The sequence below is a fragment of the Catharus ustulatus genome, chromosome 2, assembly GCF_009819885.2.
Source record: "Catharus ustulatus isolate bCatUst1 chromosome 2, bCatUst1.pri.v2, whole genome shotgun sequence".
Classification (NCBI taxonomy): domain Eukaryota; kingdom Metazoa; phylum Chordata; class Aves; order Passeriformes; family Turdidae; genus Catharus; species Catharus ustulatus.
In genome coordinates this window covers 119,549,708-119,576,245 of record NC_046222.1, presented here as the reverse complement: position 1 = coordinate 119,576,245, position 26,538 = coordinate 119,549,708, and the positions used below count along the sequence as shown (strand labels likewise).

At 38.8% G+C, this 26,538-nt stretch overlaps 1 protein-coding gene across 2 annotated transcripts in view; it reads left to right on the top strand.

Moving 5' to 3' along the window:
- PKNOX1 (PBX/knotted 1 homeobox 1) overlaps positions 1 to 26,314 on the top strand; it is a 39,981-nt gene extending 13,667 nt beyond the window's left edge. For both annotated transcript variants that reach the window (XM_033051521.1, XM_033051520.1), the window contains exons 3-12: positions 1,141 to 1,242; positions 4,155 to 4,282; positions 5,435 to 5,606; positions 12,737 to 12,907; positions 14,197 to 14,296; positions 15,101 to 15,198; positions 17,152 to 17,280; positions 18,328 to 18,404; positions 19,898 to 20,070; positions 20,945 to 26,314. In XM_033051521.1, the coding sequence (XP_032907412.1) occupies positions 1,192 to 1,242; positions 4,155 to 4,282; positions 5,435 to 5,606; positions 12,737 to 12,907; positions 14,197 to 14,296; positions 15,101 to 15,198; positions 17,152 to 17,280; positions 18,328 to 18,404; positions 19,898 to 20,070; positions 20,945 to 21,156 (1,311 nt within the window). In that variant the 5' untranslated portion in view covers positions 1,141 to 1,191 and the 3' untranslated portion in view covers positions 21,157 to 26,314. The remainder of the gene's footprint in view (positions 1 to 1,140; positions 1,243 to 4,154; positions 4,283 to 5,434; positions 5,607 to 12,736; positions 12,908 to 14,196; positions 14,297 to 15,100; positions 15,199 to 17,151; positions 17,281 to 18,327; positions 18,405 to 19,897; positions 20,071 to 20,944) is intronic.
- The last annotated feature ends 224 nt before the right edge of the window (positions 26,315 to 26,538 follow it).

The window sequence follows — 26,538 nt, the reverse complement described above, 5'->3', positions numbered from 1 at the left end:
TCTGTTTTAGATCTTAAACTGGTGAAAATTTTAAAGCTTAGTTCTTCAATACTGACATCAGTGATAAAGAGCAGAAAACCTGGAATTATTAACCTGGATGTAATGTCTTTTGAGACATGAGCTCTGACTTCTTTTTTAACGTGGATTTTTTTTAATAATAGCTAAATGTTAAGACTCCTGTGTGTCAAGGAAAATTGACTTCTGTGTTAATAGTTACTGGTAATAGCTTAATGAGTTATGTGATTTCAGTTGTAATGGCTGCAAATCTGACAGGAAATTGAAATGGGAAGTAATAATTAGTTGGGTACACTCTATCTGGTGGTGGTGCTTTGTTAATTTATTATTTTTTAATTACTGTATGTCTTAACTTAAAAATGTTTAACTCATCTGGGCACCAAACTTCAGCTAATGCCTAGAGGGAATAACATGATGCATTTAGTTGTGTTTAAATCCTGTTGGAATTAATATTTCCCAAAGTATCAAATGTGTCTGAAATCAAGACTGCTGAATTCCTAGGTTCCTTTTGAAACTTTATAATCACGTGGGCCCACTTGTTAAAAAATTGTTAGATATTGTTCCCTTCTTTGTTGAACCTCAAATGACTTGGATGGCAAATTCCTGATGTCAGAAGATTTGAGGCTTGGTCTCTGAAAGTAATTTCAGACCCTGCTTTAGAATAATCTGGGATTCACACCCAAAAGTGAACAGGGTATTCCTTAACATTTTGCATGTGGTTCATCATTTTATCTGTTAGAGTGATGCTCAGTGGGTTGGGAGCCTTTTCAAAACACAGAAACACAAACCTACCCCTTTCTAGATGTCATGAATTACCTTAGAATGTCAGTAAAGTAATGCAGAAATGAATGCTAAAGTTTTTTTGTGAGTACAAAAAAACCCCAGCCTCTTTTTAAAAATTTTACTTTAAAATATAAAAAGATATAATAAACTTTTTGCTGATAAAACCTGTTATATTTCCAAACTGAATTTATCTGTGATTTGAATTTCCATGTGTTCATTGTTGTCAATAAAATCTCTGAGAGGTATGCATAAATCTGAATTTCTACTTTTGTTTTTTCTTCACCCTTTAGAACTGGATTCTAACTGGCCACTTTTTTAACTTTTTTTTTTTTTTCTTTAAAGAATATTTGTTCACACTTATGATGATTTGACACAATTAATGTCTTAATAACCATGATGGCAACACAGACATTAAGTATAGACAACTATCAAGATGGACAACAGGTAGGTGTATTTTCCTTTCTTTAGAAACTAAATCCACTTAGAAAGAGGGAAAAAATTAATGACTTTGTCCTTAGTGCCTGCTTTGGCATTGTTTAAGCTGGAATAATGAATATTTATGTATATTTATGTGTATTTGGTCATGATGTTTCTTTTTTGTACAACAGGCTGCGTAGTTTTACACTTTAAATTGCTGAATTTAAATGCTGTTAAGTGGAAGCAAGTTGTGAGGTGGCCTCTACTTTGAAGACCCATTTTTCTCTTACTCTGTGTCAGCCCTAAACAAAAGTAATTTCACAATTATAAGCCGCACCATTTTGACTAAAATTTTGGTCCAAACCCGAAGTACGGCTTTTAATCAGGTGTGGCTTATATATGGACAAAGAATGAAAAGTTGCTGTTTTAGTTTGGAGGACAGGTGTCTGCTAAGAAAGGCAGGAGCTTCTCTTTGAAATGGAGAATGTAAACCCCCTCCCTCCAAATTATTATAATTTTGAAATCAAGGGGCTCTCAGGCAAAGATATGGGAATTAGGAATAACAGTTCTTTACTAGGGAAATTAAAATAGAAATACAGTACTACAAAGAACAAACCCCAAACCCTGACACAGTCAGAGTACAACCTGACACCCGTCAGGCAGGGTGTTGGCAGCAGTCCCATCCCATGGTGGCTGCATCCTCCTGCAGTGACAGATGTGGCTCAGTTGGAGCAGTGCTCCTGTACAAGGTGCAGTTTCCCTCCGGAGCTCCAGTGGGGATGTGGAGAAATCCGGTTTTCCTCTGGAGTCCAGTGGAGAAAGGGGCTCCCTTAGTGTCCCAAAACCTCTGTTTTTATCTTGGTAAGAAATGTTGGGCTCTTCCCCCTGGCTGGAGCAACTCCCAATGGGATGCAGTAATTTTATCAGTCCCACAGTGGGACTCAATGGCCATGAGCAGAAAATGACTGGCTGGAGGAAGGATGGGTTGTGAAAAGATAAAGAACAATGCCCTGCCTGGTTTCAATGGATGGCCCATTAGCAGAATATCTCCCAGGGAGATCAGGATCACTGCCCCACCCTCAACAGATGGTGATAGAACAGATACCTTTTATCACACTCTGTGTTGTAACCCAAGACAGTTGCCAACACCCGGACATGCGGCTTGTAATCGTGAAATGACTCAGCAGATGGCAACAATGGGGAAAAACCCAGCAACTCTCCACATCTCCTACAAAATGTTCATCTGAAGGCAGTCAGATTTTTGATTTTTAGTTTTATTGTTTGTTTCATCTATTGCAATTCTAATTTCTCTCTCTCCTCTCACATACTTTACATATGTGACTTTATTACCCCAGCAAATACATACCATCCTGTGGCAGTGAAACTAAAATATGGATTTTTTCCTAAATAACAGATTGAGAGAGCTTTTTCTTCCTATCTGTTGTGTGTTTCAAGCTCTCAGTGTCCAAAGCAGACAGGTAATTCTGGTGCCTGCTGTTTTTCTAGTTTGGAAATGGCTCACAGAAAAAACCCTTGCAGTTTTAATTGAGCTGTTTCCTCCTCTTAGGGAGATGGAACCCAAACTGAACACACTCCCTGCCTTCAAACTCTGCAGATGTATGGCCAACATTCATCATCACTTGTCTGAGTCATCCCTTTTTAATTTGCTCCTCCTTCCTGTCATTAGCCAAGAAATTAGTCCATTAGTTACATTTTATTTTTTTTTAAGCGTTCTGGCTGGAAAAGCATCTCTGCTTGCTGAGGGAGCTCTCTGCAATGCAGGCTGCTCTGTTGGGTGGGAGATGCTGAATTTTCTCAGTTTCTGATTTTTCTAGAAGATTACTTGGTCCCAATAGGTAACAAAGCACAAACCTTTTGGTTCTCCCAGACTGTTAAGAATACTATAATTTTTTTCTGCTGCTGTTACTAAATTCTGTTAAAGTCAGGTTCTCTAATAGTTTCTGGAGACCTTCATCTCTGCAGCTGTCAGTTCTGGCTGCCTGGAGATATCTGGAACAATGTTTGTCCTCTACCTGAGATAAGTGAATTAAGAGAAAAGATTGCAGTGGTTTCATGTCTTTGTGCAGAGAAAACCAAAAAGTTTGAGCTGAAGGGTAGAAACTGTGATTTTCACAGCACAGGTTCCTGGAAGATCTTTCAGTCCAAAAGATATTTAGCTGGAGGTGGTGTTAAAAAACCACTTGTTACACCTTCAAAGCACCCCAAAGGTGTGCCCAGCCTCCTGGTGCAATTTAGGAGGTGCTCAGGTGAAGCTGTGGCTCTGTGTTGCTTTTCCATGGTATAAATGTGTGTTACATGGATGTGTAGAATGAGTTACTGCTGTTCTGTGGTTTGATAGCCCTAAAATGCTTAGTTCTTACAATATGTAAAATGGAGTGCCAAAGGTCATGGGAGGTTATGCTCCTATAATTGAGGGACTGGAGGGACACAGGATATTTCAGATCTTCTTATGCAAATGTGCATTTTAATGGACAAGAAAACCTAGAAAATCCTTTTCTTCACTACCCTTATACAATGCACCGTAAAAAATATGAAAGAAAACTTAAGAGAATAAACTTTTCTTTACATTGATTTCATCCTAGATGATTTTTATGCAGACATCCCCATGAACTTTTTGGAGCAATGCACTGTAGGCTATTCCAAAACCAGCCACTTCAGAGACAAAACGCTTCAACAACTCACTAATATCTGTCATTCCCATTTTAAAGCCAAATGCTAAAACTTGGAAGTGACCTTTATCCATCAAAAAGTGTCAGGGATTAAAAGAGGGGTTTTGTTGCTGCTACAACTTCTTGTGTCACTGCCAAGTCACACCAACCTCCTGGCAATATAGGAGCCCTTTGCACTGCTCTTTCCTTAGAACACAGCACCCTTATTTTACGTCAGGGCTGCACATTTACTCTTTTTTTTCTTTACAGATGCAAGTGGTAACAGAGTTAAAAACTGAACAAGATCCCAACTGCTCTGAAACTGATGCTGAAGGGGTGAGTCCTGCCCCTGTGGAATCTCAAACTCCAATGGATGCAGACAAGCAGGCCATTTACAGGTAGTGATGGACTCGTGTTCTGTCTTTGGAAGGGGGAGGACAGGATAGAGGATTTGGGGTTTTTTAATAAATAAAGAATAATTGGCTTCAAATCAGGTGATCTCTTGGCTGTCCCCATGGTTTGTAAGGGAGAGAATGAGATCAAACAGGCTTCACTGTCAGTCATCAGCCAAGGAAAACCCTCCTGAGCTCATGGGATTTTTCCATTTCAGCAGCTTTAAAGGGTATTCTAAGGGTGGCTGGCAAATTTAGAAAGCTACCTTAGATTTTAAACTGTGGTCACTATTTGTCATATTGTAGTTTTATCTTTAATACTTCAATTGTCATTAGATCAATCTTTACTCCTTTTTCTTTAGGGTTAACAATCTATTCCCCAGCAATTAGCTCAAAATGGATTAAATATTGATGTGTGAGCACACTAATGTGAGATTTTTCAGAGGAAAGTTCTGTGCTAAGCAGTTTGCTCAGTTTTCATGGGGTTAAGTGTTCTTTCACTTTAACTGCTTTATAAAGACAGAATTATTACTGGTTTTCAGATTAAAAAAAAAAAAAAACCAACAAAAAAACCAACCACCAAAACAGGAAAAAGCCAAATAAAACACAAAAACCCCTCAACCTAAGGCTGAAAGATGTATCCATTCATTTACAGACTTGTGCTAGCAAAATCTTCTCCTCAGAGCATGATTTCACAGGAGGCCTCTAAGCACAGCCTGAATACTCTTCTCAATTTTTAAAGTTATTTTGTGATCTATAAGTATGGCCCACATTGAGGAATAAATCAATTTTATCAGGCTTCATTTAAATCTGCATTCATCCTCTTTGTAAATCCTAAATCTCATTTCTAGTGCACTGTATTAATCTGTCTCAGTGCCACTCAATTACAGTGAATTAAACAGTCTGAGCTTTTTTGCTTGTGATTGTTCTCTTTAATTAAATCATTAATGCATATTTTACTACTGTATTTGCCTCTGGAGTGTGGTAAATCAAAATGAAAGTAAACTTTTATCTTATTTTGCTCTAGCCAGGGGTGTTTTATGCAGTCTCTTCCAGAAGTTGTCACTTAAATGAGTGACTGTGAGCTTTCCTGAGCTAGATGTCTTAATTTTCATGTAAGTGAAAATACTTATTCATGTATTTAAACTCTTTTTCCAGGCACCCACTATTTCCCTTGTTAGCACTATTATTTGAAAAATGTGAACAATCTACACAAGGCTCAGAAGGCACAACTTCTGCCAGTTTTGATGTAGATATTGAAAACTTTGTAAGGAAGCAGGAGAAAGAAGGAAAACCTTTTTTCTGTGAAGATCCAGAAACTGATAATTTGGTAAGTATTACCTGTTTCTTTAATTTCTGAAACAATCATCGCATTTGCAGCTTCTTCCTAATTCCTGATCTCAACTGTTCCTTGTAGTTTCTCCCCACATTGCCTGTGTGAGATTCTTCTTTATGTTAATGATTAATTTTTTTTTTTAATTCTTTCTGACCCCCTTTTCCCTTTTATCTGTAAATTTACATTGGGCTCTTCATATTTGTTTCATATTCTCAGCTGACATGAGTGTATTGGAGACAAACAGAAACAAATCCTTTCCATAGCCAGATTGACTCTGCAGATTAATTTTAGAGTGTTGGGTGTTTAACATATTTATCAAAAACATGTAATTGATGTAAATTTTTTTCCAATTTTATTTAAATCATGCTTCACCTAGTTAATGTGAGAGAAGAGCTGTTACAAGATGATCTTAGAAAGTTTTTAACATAGACCGTTTTTCTTTCATGTCATTGACTCCTTTAGGCTTTCTGAAAGTCATTCCTGTGATGAGTTCTCTATTTTGAATATAGCTGCCTTCAATATTTCACTCAAAACTGAGAGTTATTTCTATTCTGCATGAAGCAGGTCTGCTGACTTGTTAAGCCTCAGGTTATGTTCTTTATTTGTAGCTCTCTGAATCCAACACAAAATCACTGTTTTCCTGTATCTCTCTAATCCCAGTTTCTTTTCAGAAGCACATCTGAAATCTAATAGTTGGAGTGTAGTAGCTGTGGCTCAGTGGATGAGGAAAGAGCAGTGGTTGTGGTTTATCTTGACTTCTGATGTCTCTTACAATGTTCTCATAGACAAACTGATGAGATAAATGAGCAGTGAGGTGGATTGAAAAATGGGTGACCCCCTGGGCTGGAGGGATTCTGCTCAGCAGCATGAAGTCCAGTTGAGGGCTGCTCATAAGTGCTGTTCTCCAGGGACTGATTGTGACACCAGAACTGTTCAACATCTCCATTAGTGACTGGGGTGATGGGGCACACTGCACCCCAGCAGGTTTGCAGGTGTTGCAGAACTGGGAGGAGAGGCTGATCCTGATCCACACATGGCTCTGCCACCATTCTGAGGTTCTTCATTGCTTTTGGAGGAGCAGAAAAATGGGAACCTCATGGAATTCAGCAAAGGGAAATGCCAGGTCTTGATAGGGGAAAAAAACAGACTGACTCTTCTCAGTGGCGCCCAGTGATAGGGCAAGAAGAAATGGGCATGAACTGAAACACAGGAGGTTTCATTGTACCTTTTTACTGTGATAGTGATTGAATACTGCAGGGAGTTGTGGAGTCCCCATCCTTGGAAACACTCAAACTCAGCTGGACATGACCGTGAGGAACCTGCCTTACCTGACCTTGCTTTGAGCAGAGGGTTGGATTAAACAATCTCCAGGGGTCCCTTCCAACCTCAGCTATTCTGTGGCTTCTGTGAGCCTCCAAGGATTTGTTTCCCAAAGATCCTGCTTGCCTTGGCCTGTTCCCTGTGCTTTTGGTCATACATAAACACTGTCTCAGATCCAGCTTGCTTTGGTTGTAGTCAGGTCTGGTGTGTTCAAATAGTCCTTCCTGTCACTGACCTGTTTATGGTTTTAGTTTGTGCTTCCAGTGACAAAGTCTCTTGGTTTATGTGGTGTTCCCCTTTGCTGAAGGGCTGCACAAATCTGCCTGGTTTTGCTTGAGGTGGGTAAGGAATTATTTGTTTATGTCCTGGATTCCATGGCTGCTGAGGTCAGTAGTGGCTTAAAGTGGAACCACGTTGCAAAATCAAAAATCCTTGGCATTGAGCTCCTGTCCTGTGGTCATATTGTTAGCTGTGACTTTCTGTTACTGGATACCAAATGAAACCTGAGTGCAGCTTGTCCTCTGCCTGTCCTGGAGGCTGGGAGCTCTGAGCAGCTGACGTTCTGACAGGCTCTTCGTTTGGTATGGAGCAGTGAGCACAAGTTTCTGTCGAGTTGTGAACTGGCTAGCATGGCTTTCAGTCTCTTTTCAGCTTGAAATATTGGTGTTTGCCACAGGGAAGGCAGTTTTATCTCCCTTGTGTCATTTATATATTTTTAATAGAGATTGAAGAGTCTGTCTTTAGAAGCAAGAAACAGCATTGTGCACCTTTTTTCCATCCTCTGCTCATGCTGTCCTTCCCTTTTTAACTCCAATGTTAATTCAACCATTCATCTGAAAGGAGAAGCTGTTAAGACTGATAATTAGACTGGGCTAGAGTGTAGAGCAGAGTCAAACAAATAAGGTGTAAATGCTTGCTCAGTAGGATCAGCTGGGAGCCAGAGCTGAACTGAGATGAACTGAGCATCACAACACTAAAGAGCCAAATTCAAGTCCTATCTGAGAGTCACAGGCCTGTTACAGTAAGAAAATTGGTCAGCTGTTTCATTTTTTTTTCCTTTTACATCTTTGAGATGAGATATGTAGGACTCAGCCAGTTTCTGTGACAGAGCTTCAACTGACAGCTCCAAAGCAGCAGAATATAATTCCATGCTCTATGCTGCCTGTGGGCTAATTAAGTAGATAACAGAAATTATGAAGGGTCACAGATAGTGATTGTAGGGTCACTTACAGTCCTGGCAACGTTCCACATTGTGCACTCACTTGAAGTGCCTTGAATACTCCACAAGAGAGTTTGGAGTTCATCCAGAGGACCACAGAATGTTAATCTGGGTGGCACAGGCATTAGATCAGTTTGACCAGAAAGGAAGTTCATTAAGAGCAGTGGATGCTTGTTCTAATTTGAGTAGCTCTTACTAAGCTGTGGTCTAGATTATCTTGTTACTTTGGTATTATAATTCCCATTCTAAATTAATTGGTGGCTTCCTGCTTTAGTATTAAAAAGGATTTCAGCATTGGGAAATGTGGGTAGCATCCACCTGAAACTTAATTTTAAGGATACTCACTAAATTGCCTGTAAACCAGGTTTCAAACCCTCTAGGTGGAGGGATGCAGTTCTAGGGATGCTGTTCCTCTCAGTTAAGCTCTCCAGCAACATCAGTTGGTGATCTTGAATCAGCAGGGCAAAGGGTCAGAATCAATCAGAATTGTTGCCAGGACTCTTTTACTTCTGCAGTCTTTCCCAGGTCTGGGTGCAATCCTCTGGGATTGCAAATCTGAAATGCCACGTGCTCTGGGATGGCCCTGTGGTTCTGTCCTGCAGATCTCCTGTTTCCAAATCCTGTGAGAAGGAGGTGGAAGCTGAAGGTCGTGCTCATGTTCTTACTAGACTGGAAATGTGCTTTCATAGAGCTTGAATTTCCTCCATATCTTCTTGGAATGTTATTTGTATCTCCCTTGGTCCTTTTAGCAAGCATCAGTGTCAGAAGATGTGTGTTTGCTGTGAATAACCAGATTCTGGTGGTCTCTACTGCTGCTTTCTGGAATTGTGCTCAGCTTATCCACATAACCCTTTCCCCTTACCCTTTGCTATCCCTGCCTCATTTTTACAGATAACACAGATCCTGGAATGAACCAAGGCACCAACTGCTCTTTGTTCTCCTTTGGTGCACAGGACAGCCACAGACAGACTCCTCCATGTCTAAGAAGTTGTTCAGCATGGGTGCTTGCAGAGAGTTTTTTTAGACCTTTCACAGATTATTTTATGTTTTAAGACATTCCTTATTTAACACTTTTTTTGTTGCTCACTGCTAGCCCTGCAGAAATACCACGTTGCCTCTGGGTGGTTCCTGCCTCTTGTGTTGCTTTATTCAGAGCAAACTCTTCCCACACATGGGTGGATTTTTTAATTTTCCACCATTCCTAGGACCAAAGGATGATTTTAGAGGTTTGTAGTCCAACCTCCTGCACAGAGTAGGGTCAGCTGTGGAGTTAGAGGAGGTTATTTATGGCTTTGTCAAGTCCAGACACAATACAGAGCAAGGAGTGTTAAATATACTCTCCCTTTTTATTTGAACAGGACACTGCCTTTTTTGAAGCCCCCCCAAGTTTTTGTTTCATTTGGGGTAAGGATTTTTGGTTCAGTACCCTCTTCTCAGTCCTCTTGAATTCTTAGTTGTGTCAGGAAGCTGAGCTGTAGGGGTGAAGCCAGCTGATGTCATTTGAATGGTGACTGACCAAGCCTGCCTGAATGGCTTGTGCTGTTTTCATTTGCAGAACTGTCCCATAAACCTCTGGTTACACCTTTGCCAACTTTTGAGTCTCATAGCTGAGGACTCAAATAGAGGAGTCAGGTTATCAAATCAAAACAAATGAAAACAAAATAGCTTTTCTTCCAGAGTTTGTGTTTTTCCAGTGGAAATCTAAATTGCAGGAGGATTTGGGTCAGGGAGGTAGGTGAGCTGTGAATGTAAAGATACAATTTTTTAAATTTGGAGATGTATTTATGCCTGAATAGGCTCTGGATAGCAAGAACTGGAAGTATTTTCACTAAATTTTCTTCCTCTGCTTCATAATTTACCATTATTTTTACTTAAAACAATTTCAACAATAGTGGAAGCTGTCCCTGCCCATGACAAGGGTTGGAACAGGATGATTTTCAAAGTCCCTTCCATCCCAAACCATTCTAGGATTCTGTGAATATACACAAATCTCATGGTTACTTCATCTTCATGCATTTCTCTGAAGTCATACTCCAGTTTTATTGCTACAGCTGAAAAGACTGAATCAGTTATAAAATTTCATTTTTCTGTGGCATATTCTATGCAGCAGAACTGAATAAATGAAGTATTACTGCTTCTGTGGCCTGTCTGAAAACACTTCTTTGTATTACATTTGTCCAACTTGAGTTATTTTATCAGGAGTTCTTGGTTTCTGTAATTTTAAGGGAAAAATGAACTTCTGCTGACATTAAGTTTGGCCCACCTGTGCTGCCAGAGAGCAGGAGCCATGTGGCCACAATTAATGGAGCTGTAAATGAATTAATAAGTCCTGGTGACAGGCATGGCATATTTACAAAGTTTTGTTTTCCTCCTAAGCACAGCAGCAAATTAGTGTGATGGAGAGGGGCTCTGCAGAAACCTGGGTAGTGTTACTGAGTCTGGGTTTCTGCTTGATTTTGACTTTAATTCAATTTTCACCTCAAGTATCAACCATCAATTTGAAACTAAGTCTAAGCTGAAGAAAGGGCTTTCATTTTTCCTGGAAGCACATGCTGATAAATAAATAGCACAAATTTGGCTAATGTTTAAAAAGCCCCAGCTTTCCTGACTGAGCAAAAATAAACTAATCTCTAATATGGTCAAACATTATATGTCCAAAATCATATTTTGTTACCTCAGTTTTAGCTGAATGTTTAAAGCATTCATTAATATGATGTGCAATTTGTGCATCAGTCACACATGAAGAATTTTCTATTTTAAGCTTTTTTTGTCTCTGAAACAGAATTTCTTGAAACACGGATGACCTTTGTTTTGTGCTAAAATTTAGTTTAAGTGCTTTAACTTTGTTGTGTTTAAAGGTGCTTAAGCACAGTTTAAACAGCAACCTGGGCTGGGTTAGAAAATCACTGGTTTGTGTCTCAGTGCTGGGTCACTGCACTTCATGTTTCAAAGGCTTTCAGTGTTATAGGTTGAAAGAGTTACCAGATATTAATTTGGATCAACTCCTCAAATAGCTCAGGTTTTTCTGCAGCTGTTTTTTGATACAAGTTTTTTTCTTTTTATCCCTGAGAAGAAATAATTTTTTAAAATCACTTAATTTCTTAATATTTTTCATATTGTTTATTTTAACACACAGTTGTCTACACCAAGTGAGTGTCCTAGAACCTTTTGCTGAAAAAACAGAGAAAAGATCTGTCTCAATGAAAGTTAAAATGTCATGGTGGAGAGGGGAGCACACCCAAAAGTTTTCCTGCCTTGATCTCCTTTGGGTGACTTGAGAAAAAGCATCTTCAGCTCCCAGTTGGCTTCTTAAATTGGAAGTAACAGATAGATTAGTTTGAAGGGTAAAATTTCTGTTCACTGGATTCACTGCTCTGTCCAGGAAAAAAAACCCTCATATAGAATAGATTTTTCCAAATAATTGCAAAGTGAAGCTCTGCACTGTGCCTCAGAATTACAAGTGTTCAGTTTCATAAACTGCAGGATATTTGTCTCAGAGATCCAGCACAGCACAGAAATGTTGGGGGTGGCATGTTGTATAAAAAATAATTACTTTGCTGGTTGTTGTGTACATATTTGAATGTCCTGGATTTCCTACTGCTTTTAGACCATCTGGATTTGGTTTTAGCCTCTGATCTTCTGCCATGACCCTTGCAATCACCTAAGCTATTTTTATGCAGTATGTAATACCACTGGTTATCCAGGCTTACAGTGTTTTTCTCACAGTGAGCATGACAAGTGTTCTCCTCATACGTGGATCTCCTGTACCTGGATTTTAGCTTAAACATGGATTTTTTTTTAATTTGTTTTAGTGCTTTGTATTTAATGTTTTGCTTTTCAGAATCAGTCTCCTCACCTGAAAGTTCTTACAAGATTTTACCTGAGAGTTGTTCATCTTTGACATACAATCACAGAGGAACTTAAAACCAGTAGCACTGAAGAATTGTTTGATTACTTTAAGCTTTGTTGGACAGCATGACTAAATTTGGGATTTCTTTATTCTAATTTTATTTAAAAATAAAAGCCTTCACCCTCCCTAGCAATCTGGGGGACAAATTTATGCTTAATCAGGAATTTTTTCTTTCTCACTGCATCTCCAACTCATCTGTACCCTTCTGGTTTCCGTGTGTCAGGATGGAAGGTGGAGCTGACCCTGGTTTTTCTGATTTATAGAGCTCCAGAGAGCTGCTGCTGGCCAAGCCTGTCCCAGCCCTGCTTCCCAAACCATCTGTGTGGATGGGATTGCTTTCCATCACTGCAGTGCTGTGTGCTCTGTGACCCACACTTGTAGCAGGGGGTTAAAGACCACATGGGCTCATCCTGTGCCCTGTGACACCTGAGCTGCTCTGTCTCCCTGGAGTGGCACATGTGACAAAGATCACTTTGTTGTCCTGTTTTATTTCCCCTGTGTAGCAGTTTACTTGTGTTCCTTTCACATTCCAGGATTTAGCAATTAGCAGCTCTACTTTAACTGCGTGATCTTTGTTACTGGAAAGCAATGTTTGCTTAAATTTCCCATTAAATATTGTTTTTAACAAACAGTTATTTTGTTTCTGATTTTATTTTTTTCAATTCTCTCCCTCAGATGGTAAAAGCAATCCAAGTTCTGCGTATCCATCTGCTGGAGCTAGAAAAGGTTAATGAACTCTGCAAGGATTTCTGCAGTCGTTACATTGCCTGCCTGAAGACAAAAATGAACAGTGAAACTCTATTAAGTGGGGAGCCTGGAAGTCCTTATTCACCTGTGCAATCTCAGGTGTGTTTCAAATACTGTTCAGTGGATTTTTTTGCTTTGATTTCCTTAGGAAGTTCCAGCTATGCTTCTTTTGCCATCAGTTTGCAAACAGAGTTTCTGCAGTTTCCTGTATTCTCTCAAATCAGTTATTAAGAGTAGAAAGTGCTTTTTGGATTTTTTTTTTTTGTGTCACTGCTTGATGGACAAATTTGTTGAAATGTGCCAGAGCACAGAGTCAATTTTTTATTGTCTGTCTTGCTTTTATGATTTTCTCTCAGTTCAGCAAGTGGAGATATTCAGAATAGCCTGGATTTGCTGTTTGGTTGGAAGGAGGTTAAGAACCAGAATAAACAAAGAAGAAAAATTTTGCTTGTTAAGGCCACCTTAGTCTGCCTCCTTCATTAAAATATTGAGATGACTGATACATTTTATACACAATCTGTATTCTGGAATAAATGGACATTAAAGTTGCAATATTGCATTTTCTGTATTAAATGGACCACAGTTAATAGGTTAATAATAGATTGTGGTTAATGTTTTTGCATTTAATCTTGAGTCTTAGGGCATGGCCCTTCTCTGAATTATTCATCTGTCTCATGCTCTGTATTAAAAATTACTTTTAAACTTCACTTTCTGGACTCCTTATATAGGTTTGGATGTCTGGAAGTGTGGAAAGAAGATCCTAAAATCAGGCAAAAACAGATTTTAAAAGGTTTTTTTGTATATCTCTTCTAGTTTTCTGTGGAGACATGAGGGATCCATTTGCATTTGCTATCAAAAGAGATTATTCATACATAGTAAGGAAATGTGTAAGAATTTGCATGTTCAGGGTTCAGTAAAAGCTATCTTGAGCAGAATAAAACATACTGAATATTTAATACATTATGTTCAAATTGGAAGAATTAAGGTAATAACTAAAATTCTAAAGCTCTGATGCTTGTAATAAGAGCATCAAGGGTCATTTCATTTGTCCTTTTTCCCTCTTGCCTTTGGAAGCTGTTTCTTAATCTTTCTATATCTAGAACTAAAATTTCTCAAAATTGTTTTACATCTTTTCTAGCAGTTGCTTTCATGAGGGTTTTCAAAGGTAATGGTTGGTGATAATGAGGAAGTTAATGTAGGTAATGATGAACCCCTAATGAAGTATTTTTCTCTTTGAAGGTAATCCTGTGATTAAATTCCAAATGTATTTTAGAGCCAAAAATACCTAATACAAATCACAAAAATACACAAGCATGCTTAATCTCCTTACATTAAAAAAAAAAAAAGGTTAATAAAAATGTAAGCAACTAATTGTTTTATTTTTCTAGCAAATTCCAAGTGCCATTGCAGGCACACTCAGTCCCCAAGGGATCATGGTGCCAGCATCAGCATTGCAGCAGGGAAATGTAACTATGGCAACAGTAGCAGGTATGACACACTAAAAACAACTGGCACCTTGCTCTTCATCTTGATTTCCTTTATGGTTGTTACAAAAACTACACAAATACTTTAGAAAATGTGTTTTAGTACCTGAAAAGTTGTTGTAGTACAGTCAAGTGCTTTACTAGTTTATGAATGTTTGATTAATTTATAGGGTTTCCAAGTGTGTCTATGGGAGTGGCAGTTACATATATAACATTAAGAGATCTTAATATGCAACATTTCATTTGTTAAAAGTAATTTCCACAGACTGTGGTGTTTTATTTTTTTTTTTCCCCTTAAAAAGAAGAATTCTATTTAACAAAACCATGCATTAGCTAAACCATTGCACTTGTTGGCTACTTCATGCTCCTTGGAGTTTGGGGCCACAAGTCTGTGAAATCCTTGATGTCCTTGTTATATGGAAATGACATTTGAGATTAAATGTTTTAGTCTTGCTTCTCAGCAAGGTTTTAAATCAAACCCAGCTGCCTGCCCTAAGCCCATAGGTGTGATTTGGTGTTGTCACCTGGTTGAAGACTTAGTTAAAACAATTTGAACAACTGTTTTATAACCTGATTTTCATTTGAAAATAGATTTAGAATAAATTCCCTAAAATACAGGGAAGTATAATTAAATTTTGTACAGTTTTTTGTGCATGGATGAAAATTTTAGTGCAGCAAAGAGCACATCTTGCATGCTGGCTAGAAAAGAGTAATTGATAGATTATCAAAAGTCTTGTAATGTGTTTAAAGAGAATAATACTTGAAGGGTTTTTTCTTGCCCATAATCTGTGTTTCTGTTTTGCTTCAGGGGGGACAGTGTATCAACCAGTCACTGTGGTCACTCCACAAGGACAAGTGGTGACACAGGCACTGTCACCTGGCACTATTCGGATCCAGAACTCCCAGGTTGGTTTCACAAGCTCCATGGGGTGAAATGCACCTCAGTGGTTTTAGGAGTTTTGATTTAAATTTGACACACTGGCAGAACGAGCTCTGTGTACACACAAAGTAATTAATTGTGAATTACAGGTTGTATAATGTGTCACAAGGTCCCCCTTGCCACAACAGCTCATCAAAGTTCCTGCCTGTTAATTGTCTTCCTTTACTGATGCCAGAACAGTATAGGTACAAGAAATTAAAAAAAAAAAACAAAAGCAAAACAAAACAACAAAACCCTAACTAAATTTTTTAACCCAAAAAAAAAACCCAACAAAACCACCAATGCAAACAAAAAACCCTCTGATTCAAATGAATCCTTTTTCAATGATTATAACTTTTCTAATCATTGAACTATGTTTATGGCTGGATAAATGTAATGTATTGCATTAAGGTGCCACACTGCTATTGTGAGAAATTTGACTTTTTATCACAATGGCAACCACTACTACTGTGTTTATCAGAGTTTTTCTATTTTGAGAAGCATTTTTGTATAAAACCTTACAAATATTTAGTTGAGACTCTGGGAGATCCTCAATTTTGCCTCCTTACACCCTAAAATATGGCCAGGCTCCCACTCTTTTGTGGGAGGCTCTTAAGAGCTGGATCTGAAGAGTTCAAAGAAACTACTAAAGAAAAAGAGAGATGAAAACTAGACCATATTCTGGTAAAAAAAACCTTGCTAGTTTTCTCTGGAAGTGGTAAACCAAATCTTCCTGGAATCTGGATTTAATTAGAAATGTGAATGAGGAGCTCCCATCTCCACAACATAAAATCTGTTGGTAATCACTGACTCACTGGTTTTCTCCCCCCTTATTCTGGCCTTCCAACCCAAAAAGTGTGCACAGAGTGTTCTTTGAATTGGCAGGAGTGTGGCTGTACTCAGCCATGCTCTCCCCTGGAACACAGACAGCTCTGTCCTCTCACACCTCTCAGACAGAAATGGCTAAAATCACTCTCCTGCACTGAAGGGATTGTGAAAAATTGGCATTTTTTTACCTTTTATGAAAAAATAAAATACTGAGAGGAAAATAATGCCTCTTTCTTATAAATAAAGAAGGACTTGACCTTCTGTACACATCTGTGACTACTCTTGATGGTAGTAGGAGTCTCCAAACCAACCTATGCAGAGGTCACTAATGGAAAATCCTTCTTCAATGTCTTCTTTTTCAGTGTTTCAGAATGCTGTGGAGGTAGGGAAAAACACTGTAGAAAAGCTCTTGAAAGTTCATTATAAATCCTCCATATGCAAGCAGGTTATTTAGAATGTAAGACATTACTTTGGAAATTAAAATGTGCTCCAAATATGTATTTGTAGTAATTTGATAGCCTAAACCTTGTTTAAAACTCATTTCCTACACATTGATTGACTTAAGAAATTGCTCCAATTTGTCTGGAAAACCTGATTTAGAATTATTTTAGTTACAATTGTCTGAAATAGAATCTTGTATGCAATTTATGTGCTGTTTCTTTCTATTTCTGCATAAGCATTTAAGAATGTACTCCCAAATGTTCAGATAACCAATGTGAAAATGATTTGATGAATCCATAGGAAGTGAAAAACCAAGAGAAAGAAATATGGATATTTAGGAAGTAGTGTGAATGTTGTAAAGTGAATTATAGGTTCTACTGTATAGATCTCAATGCTCTTTGAGAATTTAATGCATTTATTTAGCAGGACCTTTAGCATCTTAGTTTGCAACTGCAGCATAATAATTAATTTTACTTTATCCTTCATTTAAGTCCTAAAACAGTAATATTTTACAGCTTCCATAGTTGTTTATGTTTGCACACAGTGAGTATATTCAAAATATTCAAGCCTAATTTCTTTTCATTCCTTCTATAAATGAGTTGCTCATGCATTGATACAGAACTGCCATTACTGTGTTAACTGCCTTATTTCTCCTAAAATTACATGTGCAGCTCCAGTTGCAATTAAACCAAGATCTGGGCATCTTGCATCAAGATGATGGCTCATCAAAAAATAAGAGAGGAGTTCTTCCCAAGCACGCTACAAATGTGATGAGATCTTGGCTTTTTCAGCACATAGGGGTAAGGACTGAGCATGGTCAGATTTTTATGCAGCTCTTTTGTGTGGTCTCTTACAATTCTTATTCATAAATAAGGTGAATTTATTCTGTTGTCAATTATGGAGTCTCAGTTCAGTTTTTCCTGGAGTCATTTGGAGCAGTTCCACAGTCTAATGCTGGTTGACTTCTATTGATATTTTAATAAATATTGCATTTACTGCATAGTCTCAGTAAGTGTTGTTACAAGGAGCCTTTCCTCATTTCCCTGTGTTGAGAACTAAATGCTCTCTACACCCTGGTTCATGGCACAAGGAGAAATAATTCCACCTGTATTTTGTGGTGTTTTAGGGGTATTTTTGACCGAGGAAAATTTCAAATTTTCTGTCTTTATCTCCTTTCCAATCCTTCTGATGTGTACCAAGCATGTCACTGTCTGCTTGTGCTCTCAATTGTCTTCCCTTTTCATGAATACTTTGAAAGGATAAATGGCTCTCAAGCTCTGACAATGCTGAGCTGATTGATATTTTGCCTCTCTGTTTTGCAGCAGAGAACTGATCCAGGGAAGCTGCATGTGCACTTCTTGTGCTATGTGCCCCATCCTCATCTGCTTAGAGCAGCTTTATTTAACTCCAGAGTGCTCCTGAGTCCCCTGATTTATAGAAATAAATAAATATAGAAATAAATATGAGAGCTCCTCAGTTCTCTCATATGACACTGCCCTGGCCAGCAGAACTAATCAGAGCTGCTCACATGCTGAGCTGCCCAGGGATCATGCTCTTTAATAAAGACTGTCAGCCATGAGAAGCTTTTTCTTCTGAATTACCCAGCAGCAGCTTCATGGTGCTACAGACACTCTCAAGGATAAAATCAGTTTTTGTGTAGTAAAGCACTCTTTGTTGAATTATTTTCATCTATAAAAGTTTGTGAGGTTTCTAAGGTTTGTGTTTTAATGAGTCAGATGGCCTTAATCCACCCTCTTTAATCAGATGTAATAAAGGAGTTCTTAGTTTTGATGAGGAGATGAAAAACAGGCTTATGCCTTTTTTGTTTGCTTTTCTGGCCTCTGTAGCATCCATATCCAACAGAGGATGAGAAGAAGCAGATTGCAGCACAAACAAATCTGACACTACTCCAGGTTAACAACTGGTAAGAGCAAAGCCCTTAATATCTGTCCTTGTTTCCACATGCTCAGAAATAGTGAGGAGGATAATTTGGACATCTGGAGTTCAACTTAAATATTCTACATATGTTGCAAAACATATGTATTTCTAATGTATAGAAGTACCAGAGTTATGCACTGGCACACAAGCACGTTGTTTTTATAAGGTGTAATAATACTCATGCCATTTAAATTATATAAGGACTCCAGAAAACATTGCAGCATGAAGGAATTATGTTCTGCTCCAGTGCTGAGAGAGATGGAAGTACTCTCATGTCTCTTCTGCCAGTAAAGAAATTGAAGTCTAAAGGCATTCAGTGGCCTGGTGGCTGCAGATGTTTCAGAAGTTACCAATAACAGATTCTGTTCTTGTATCAAAGGATGCTGTCCTGAGCAGTGATGTCTGAATGGAGAGGCAGTTCATGGTTCAGCATGTTTTGTCATGTCTGATCTTTCCTGGAGGTGTAAGATAAGACACCTGCCCTGCAGAAGAGAGGAGGGAAGGTGCTGACACTTGTCCTATTTGCCTTGTGGCACCAGTTCCTAAAATTGCTGCAGCAAAGTCCCCCAGGGATCTGCCTCAGATTTCAAAGATGACACTGGCTGTGAGGCTGTGGAGGGTCCAGGGTGGGAAATAGCCAAGATAGTGACAGAACACTGGTTCCAAAAGTGGAACTGGGTGACTGTGCCTGTGTGACATGTGGCCATGCAGCTCTGTGCATTTTGCAGAGCATTGTATTACAACTTAGGAACTGCCAGCTGCACCTGATCTCCTCTCATTGCAGGTAAACTTGGCACCTGGATGTATTTTGTGATATTTAGGGATGATGTCTTCAGTCACAACTCCCTGCCATAGCTCACTATGTGGAAGTTGATTCAGTTTAAGTATTTTCTTGTTCACTAGCAGAAAGGGGAAGGGCAGCAATTAGCATGCTAAAATAAGCAAGAGAAAATCAGAGAGCTAAAAGGAGCCAGGACAGATCTGTGAAATGTGTTTGCTGTCATCTCCTGGATCAGGAGGCAGCCCTTGGAAAGCCAGGGAGCCTGTGAAATAAGTAATGCAGAAGCTTAAGGGAGTAAATGAAAGCAGACCAAAGAAAGCAGGTTAGGCAGGGGCTAGATTTTAAGTGAACCCTAATGAGAGGAGTGTCAGCTTTCTGAGCTGGGCTGTCAGCAGGTTTTCTGGTGCTTAGTTTTTAATAAGATCCTGAAGTGTACATCTGTTGTGCTGTCTGGAGAATTTTTCCTTCTGAGGTGGGGAAAAAATGCTGTTGACTGCAAAATGATGGAAGTGCTTTCTTAGCTAGCTTACCAAAATTGAAGGATGCTGGTGCTCTAGGAGTAGTTCTACACTTCCAGCTGATAGAAGATTTATATTCCTTGGTTGGTTTTTTTTTTCCTGCTGCATACTTTATAAATGTGAGAGACAGAATTTGCAGCCAATTAGTCCTAAGTTCACTTTGCCCTCAATTTTATTTAGGTTTATCAATGCTAGAAGGCGAATTCTTCAGCCAATGCTGGATTCCAGTTGTTCTGAAACTCCAAAAACAAAGAAGAAAACAGCCCAGAACCGACCAGTGCAGAGGTTCTGGCCTGACTCCATTGCCTCAGGAGTTGCTCAGCAGCAATCGAACGAGCTCACGATGTCAGATGGTGAGGAGAGCTGCCTGCACATGGATAATAAAGTTAATTCCTCTCTGACAGGAAAATGGAGGGTTTGATGCCTATGGTGGGAGGGAAACTTCTGGATATTTCAGTATAAACATGGTTTTATTCTGGGAAGGCATAACAGAAATGTGTCACTTTTCCTCTCTTTAACAGTTTTCTGTGGTTTGAGCAAGGGTATTATATTGGAATTCGTGTTGAGAAACTTGCTTTTGTTTCCAAAGTTCTGGAATGACAGAATAAAAGCTGTAAAACTGAGATGTACTGAGTTCTCTCTGTGTGCATGTCAGGAGTGTCCTGTTGGATGGGCTGCAGCTCCAGCTTCATGGCTGAGCAGCTGCAATTCCACATCTGCCTCACGTGCTTCAAACTGAACAGTGAGAGGCAGAAAAATGTCACAGAGCCTCCACAGCCTTTGACTGAAGTAACTTCCTCCATATCAGATCAAACAAAGAGATTTAATTTAGGAAAGATAAATAACTGCTTTCATGGCAGGATCATCCTTTCTGTCCTGCTGCCTGGTGCTTTATTCTTTCCAGTTTGTAACAAATTGAAGTCATCATTGAAGTCATCTTGAATCTGAACACTCCCCTTTTTCTGCAATGAATTAAGCTGGAATACTTTGCAGAAATGGTGATGACTTGATTTGGAGTGGGTGTCCATAATGCAGATTTAAGATTCACAACACAAAGTTTAAGATTCCTGACCAACCTAATTCTGGCATTTCCTGATATTTAATATTTCACCACCTATATCCCTTCTATTTTAATGTAGTTTCCTAACTGCAGATTAGAAACAAGCTCTGTAATGTGTAAACAGAAGGCAAGCAAGGTGCTGAAGTGCTGTGACTGTGCTCCTGCAGGTGCTGTCGTGACCATCACAGCTCCAGTGAACATGAACGTGGACAGCCTGCAGTCCTTGTCCTCGGATGGTGCCACCCTGGCTGTGCAGCAGGTGATGATGGCAGGGCAGAGCGAGGATGAGTCTGTGGACAGCGCTGAAGAGGATGGGGGAGACCTCTCAACAGCAAACATCAGTGGGCTGGTGTTGGATAACAGCGACTCTCTGCAGTAGGAAGCCAGAGAGCCTGGAGAAAAACACTTAGGAAAAAGAACGGACTGACTGACTGACTTTTTATAGTTTGCACAGCAAACATTTTACACAAGTTTTATTTCTAATATGTTTTATATGTAGATATAGAAGGGTGCACTTTTTTGTATTTCATAGTAAGCTTAAAGAGTGTTTTTGCAGGTGCAGCAACTTCTTTCAAATGTGTTTTGGTTTTGTTTTGGTTTTTTTTTTTCGTTTCTTTTCCTTATTTCAGAAAATTATATCTAGTAATATAAAGAACCACGTAAGCACCCCTTTGTTCTCTGAATTGGAAGTGCTGCAGTTTCTGATGAATTATGCAGTTTCAATTAGTGCTGTTATTTAACACAGCTTTTGATGGGCAGGTGATGTAAATTTAAAGCATGTGACACTAGTGTGTGAAACTTGATTATTGAGTTAGATGCATATATTTGAAAGATGCTTCTGCACCTTAAAAACTGCTAGTCTGAGGTGGACAGCAACACACATAAAAAAGAAACTGTTGATGTGTGATTCAGTAGAGAATGTATGGCAATTTAAATAAGTTTAGTTTCTCTCATAGTCCATGAGCCTGTTTATCATTTGCTATAAAAACTCCTATTTTTACCTTGCTGGGGTTATTGGATAAAAAAAAATATTTTTATAAATTCACTAGAAATTGGGATGACAACTGTATTAAGCAGGAGGAAAAAAAAAAAAAGAGAATTTCCAGAGGGGAAAAATAAATGTTTAGTATTCCTATTTGGAAGGTCTGAAAATTGACCCAATTTAATAAACAAGCCTACAGTAGCATTCTATGATTCTCAGCTATCCCACAGTGATATACTATATTTGATAATAGGTAAGAAGGGCCCACTGTTTGATGGGATTTTGATATTGTCAAACATTGATTTATATTATGTGTAAACTAATATTCAAATTGCATAACTCTGTATCTAGACTTGTATCTGAAAATATTTGCTAAATGAGTATTCAGGTAAGTAAGTTCAAATACCCACAACTTTTCCAATTATTAGAGAAATTTAACAGTTTATAGTTTGTACAACTGAATCTAAAAAAAATGAAAAGTTGCCTACTATACAGTCATGAATTCTGCTATTTTATTGCATTTGAAATATTTTCCCCTAATACAAAAAGAAAAATATAACATGGATTTATATAAAATTTCTTCAGATCTGAAGTTTACTACCAGAATATACAGCAGGCTTTGTTAGAGTAGGAAATCCTTGTGTGTCATTTAAAAAACGAAGAGCTGTTGATGAAAACAGCTGGGGTTTGGTTTGGTTTTGTTTTGGGATTTTATTTTTTTTTTTGTTGTGGTAACAGTTCATTTCTTTTATTTTCCCAAAGTTTGAAGTCTGTGATTGTCTATCCATGAACACTTGCTTTTCCATGGAACTTTGTATTTCCCATTGTTGAGTACAAATAAGAGACTCAAGAACCTCATGGTATGATCAACACCCTCCTTTGTCCCTGTCCATTTGTCACAGTGCTCACAGCCAGAACTTCCTTCTGATTTATTCCAAATCTGGGAATGTTGGGTTTCTAACATGACAGGGAGAAGCCTTTAGAGTCTTCAAACACTCTATGTGAACAAAGCCCTTGGGCAGATACAAATATTGCATTGAATACCTAATTTCTGCTCCCCAGAACACTCAAGCACATGCTGAGGTCCCCTTGGTTTCAGGAGGATGAAGGAATTCACTGCTGGACATTGCTTGGATTGTCTTCCAAGGCAAGGCTGAGCTGCCAGGAAGAAAAGCTTCAGGAAGAAATTCCATTGCCATACACACATGGAGAATAACACAAGCTGGGAGTTTGGGGTTTTTTAAATGGTTTTTACTCAACATAAGAGGTATTGCAGCTCTGGCTCTCACCTGGCTGAGCATGTTCCTCAGTTCAAGTGCTGTAATGATCTGCTCCACTGGACTGGTGATTTCTAAAGAATTTGTTTCCTTCTGACTTCTCTGCTTTGCTACTGATGTGCCATGTTTGTTAAACAGTGAATGAATAATGAAAGATGGAATTAGGAAGGTTTTGATAGCATGGCTATCTCAAAAGCTGTTGTCAAATCCAGTGTGACCCCAAAGACAAACCCTGTACAAATCCTGCTCCTTTGGAAGCATTCAGCCCACTGCCCCTACAAAAGTTATTTTAGATTACTGGAACCAGATGCTGTATTTTTGTTTTTATTTGTTTTTAACTCCAGAAGTGCTTCATCACCCCCACCATGTCCATTCAATAGCAGGTTATATTTGTTGGTTTGTTTGGGGTTTTTATTGGAAACAAGCAGGCCTCAAAACCTCAGGGTTTTCAAACTTCTGAAAGTTTATTTTTCAGAAAGAAGCCATTTTATAGTTACCTTTTTTTTTTTTTTTTTTAATAATTATTATCCCCACCTTTCATGCAGCAATTCTATTCTTCCAAAACATGACCTTGTCTTCAGCTACTTTACCACTTCCTGGAGGCTGAAGTTGACAGAATTTACTGTAAAAGGGGAATATGTAATAGTTTCACTGTCAGATTAGAAACATTTAATAAAATAGGAACTTGAATTCCTAAATCTGAAAAAGCTTCACCAATGTAAAAGTATTGCTTAACATAAGAAACTCAAACCTTTTCTTTCAATTCAGTGAGAATTCTGCAGTGGGTATGAACTGCAGGGAAGTGCTTGTTCTTTTCATGATTTAAAAGTAGAGTCTTTTTTTTTTTTCTGTGTAGGAAAATTGCTGGTTTCAGCAAAGCATCACCATTCAGGAAAGGTACATGTTTACATTAGTTAAAAAGTATTTATAGGGGACCTAACTTCAAGTCTGTGTATAGTTCCCTCCCTCCCTGCCCCCAATTAAAGTCATATTCATATGCAATAGAACTAATTTGGTTTTTGAATCAATGTGATTCTTCTGCAAATACGATTTTGAAACTTTTTTTTTTAATCTAACCCAAACCAGGGTTCTCAGTCCAGTTTTTTCCATATCCCTGGAACAGGCAAGGCAATTTTCTGGTTTTGTTTTGTTTTGTTTTAACATTGGAAGCATTGCAGTTCAGTAAATCAATTCCAAAAGGGTCAGGATAAGTTTCTGAATGACTGTTACAAAGAAATAATCATGTTGGAAAATACTCAGAATCAACTCTGGCTCTGCAGAAGGTTTTCTACATCTGGATATTGTGTCCCAGTGGAGTCCTGCTGCCCTCAGGGAAGCTCCATACACATCCATGTCAGGCTGCATTTACCTTTCCTGGTACCTGATCTGTGGCAGAATCTTTTGGAGACCCCTCCAGCTCCACCCTGCCTGCATTCCTGGGTTTTCTTCCAGTGGAAACCTGGGTGTGGATGAAGGGCTTGGCAGGGCAGATTTCAGGGTGACCTGGAGTGCAACAAATATTTTTTTTTTTATGTTCAAAGATGCAGCCAGGAGCCAGACCCAGTGAGGAGCTGCAGATCCCATTCCTGTGCTTCCCAAGTAGCTTTGGGTTTGTGGTGTTGGAGTGGAATGGGGGCAGAGGTGGCTCAAACCCCAGCTCCTGGCTGAGATGGGCTCAGATCAGGGGCCACTGCCACCCAGGGCACAGCTTGGAGCCCCACCTGGGCCATTCACTGCACTCCCCGTGGGTCCCTTCCACCCCAAATACAACGTGGATTTGTTTCTGGAACAATCACAAGTCCTCCTTCCTGACTTTAGGAACTTGGCAGCTCATGGGATGAAACAAAGCCTTTCCAAGGGATGATAGTTGCACTTAAAAACCCCCTCCAGAACACCCTGGTGTTTTGAAAAATTGGAACACATGCATTTAATTGTAATTAAAATTGATTTAACATTTTATTTTCTGAAGTTGAGTCGTCTTGGGAGGAAAAAAAAATGAGTATGTCTATGCAAGACACAAATGTCAAAAATGTGTGAATTTCCCATTTTTAGGTACTGTATTGTTATTGTCTTTCTGACTTCTGTTCCTTTGATTAGTCTCTTCAACCTTTCAGCCTTACATTTGGCTTAGAGTTGAACAGGCAAGATGTAGTTTTGAAATCCTGTTGGAAATGTAACTAACCTTCGTTCCCTCATGAAAATCTCGCATGTTAAACAATTAAGTGAAATGTTTTGGTTTCCTAATAATAAATTCCAACTCTCACCACCTCCTGAAAGCAGCATATCCCTGCATGTTGAACTGTGGTGTGCAAACCATCCCACACCAGCTCTGCAGAGGAGCTGAGGACAAGAGCAGCTTCATTTTGCCAAGCTCACACTCAGCGTGGGTTCCTTCCCCCCTCCCTGCCCTTGGCATGCTGAACTCCTCCAGACCTTCTGTGTTCTTTAATTTTCAAGTCCTGCAGTGACCTGATGCTCCAGTGCAAAGTGCAGTGAGATTGGCACTGATGTGATTTTCAGTGATTGCCCAGGTCAGGTAATTTGTTCATTCCTGTCACCTGGAAATACAAAATCCGTTCCTTTTCCGTGACTAAGTTATTTAGGACCTGCTGAATAATCATAGCTGGTTTTGCCAGAGAAAAGCAAGGTGTGAGAAGGCAGGGAAATGCCTTTCCAACCTTGCAGACACCCATAAAGATTGGTGTAAATAAAATCCAGTGTTTCAGGTGGTGACAGAAGCTGCCCATAACCTGCCCAGGGATTAGAGCACTGGGTCTGTACAATCAACAATCTTTAAAATGTGAACCCTGCAACTTTTCTTTCCTTGGTTGTTAAGGGATTTTGGAGCAACTGAAGTTAAAAATGAGAATATGCTTCGTGGATGATTTGTTTTTACACTGCTGCTCTCTGTGAAAAGAAAAAGCACATTTTGGAAGCAAAGCGTTTACATTGCTTTAACAGTATTGTTTGGCTGAAGGACAAATATGATTTCAGGAAATCTTGAGCATAGTTTCAAACTGTTTAACCAGTTCTTGGCCAGGGAAAGTCCTTGGCCCTTGTATTTGTTTGGAGTTTCTTGTTTATGCAAATGAAGAACAATGTTTACTAGTTCTTACCAGTGTGGGGATTTTTATTACACTTTTGTAATGCAGGAGCAGCTTTGGTGAAAGAAAGAATTAGCAGGTAAATAGTCCATAATGTTTGTGACTTTGGGTGGGGCTTTTTTTTGTTGTTATTTCAAAATTATTAATTAAAATGGCATGGACATCAAACTTCAATAATGGTTCCAAGCTTATATGGTAGTGACTTATTTGAAAACTCTTCCTCTCTGCAAATCCCATGTGTTGTTTAGCCAGATTGTAATAAATTTCTAAAATTGCTGTGTTCTACCAAATCAGAAATCTTCAGGAAATGAGCAGCTCCTTTATGACAAGATTCTTCCCAAGCAAGAATTTCAAACTCATTTCATATCAGCAGAGATTAAATCAGACATGGGTACTGT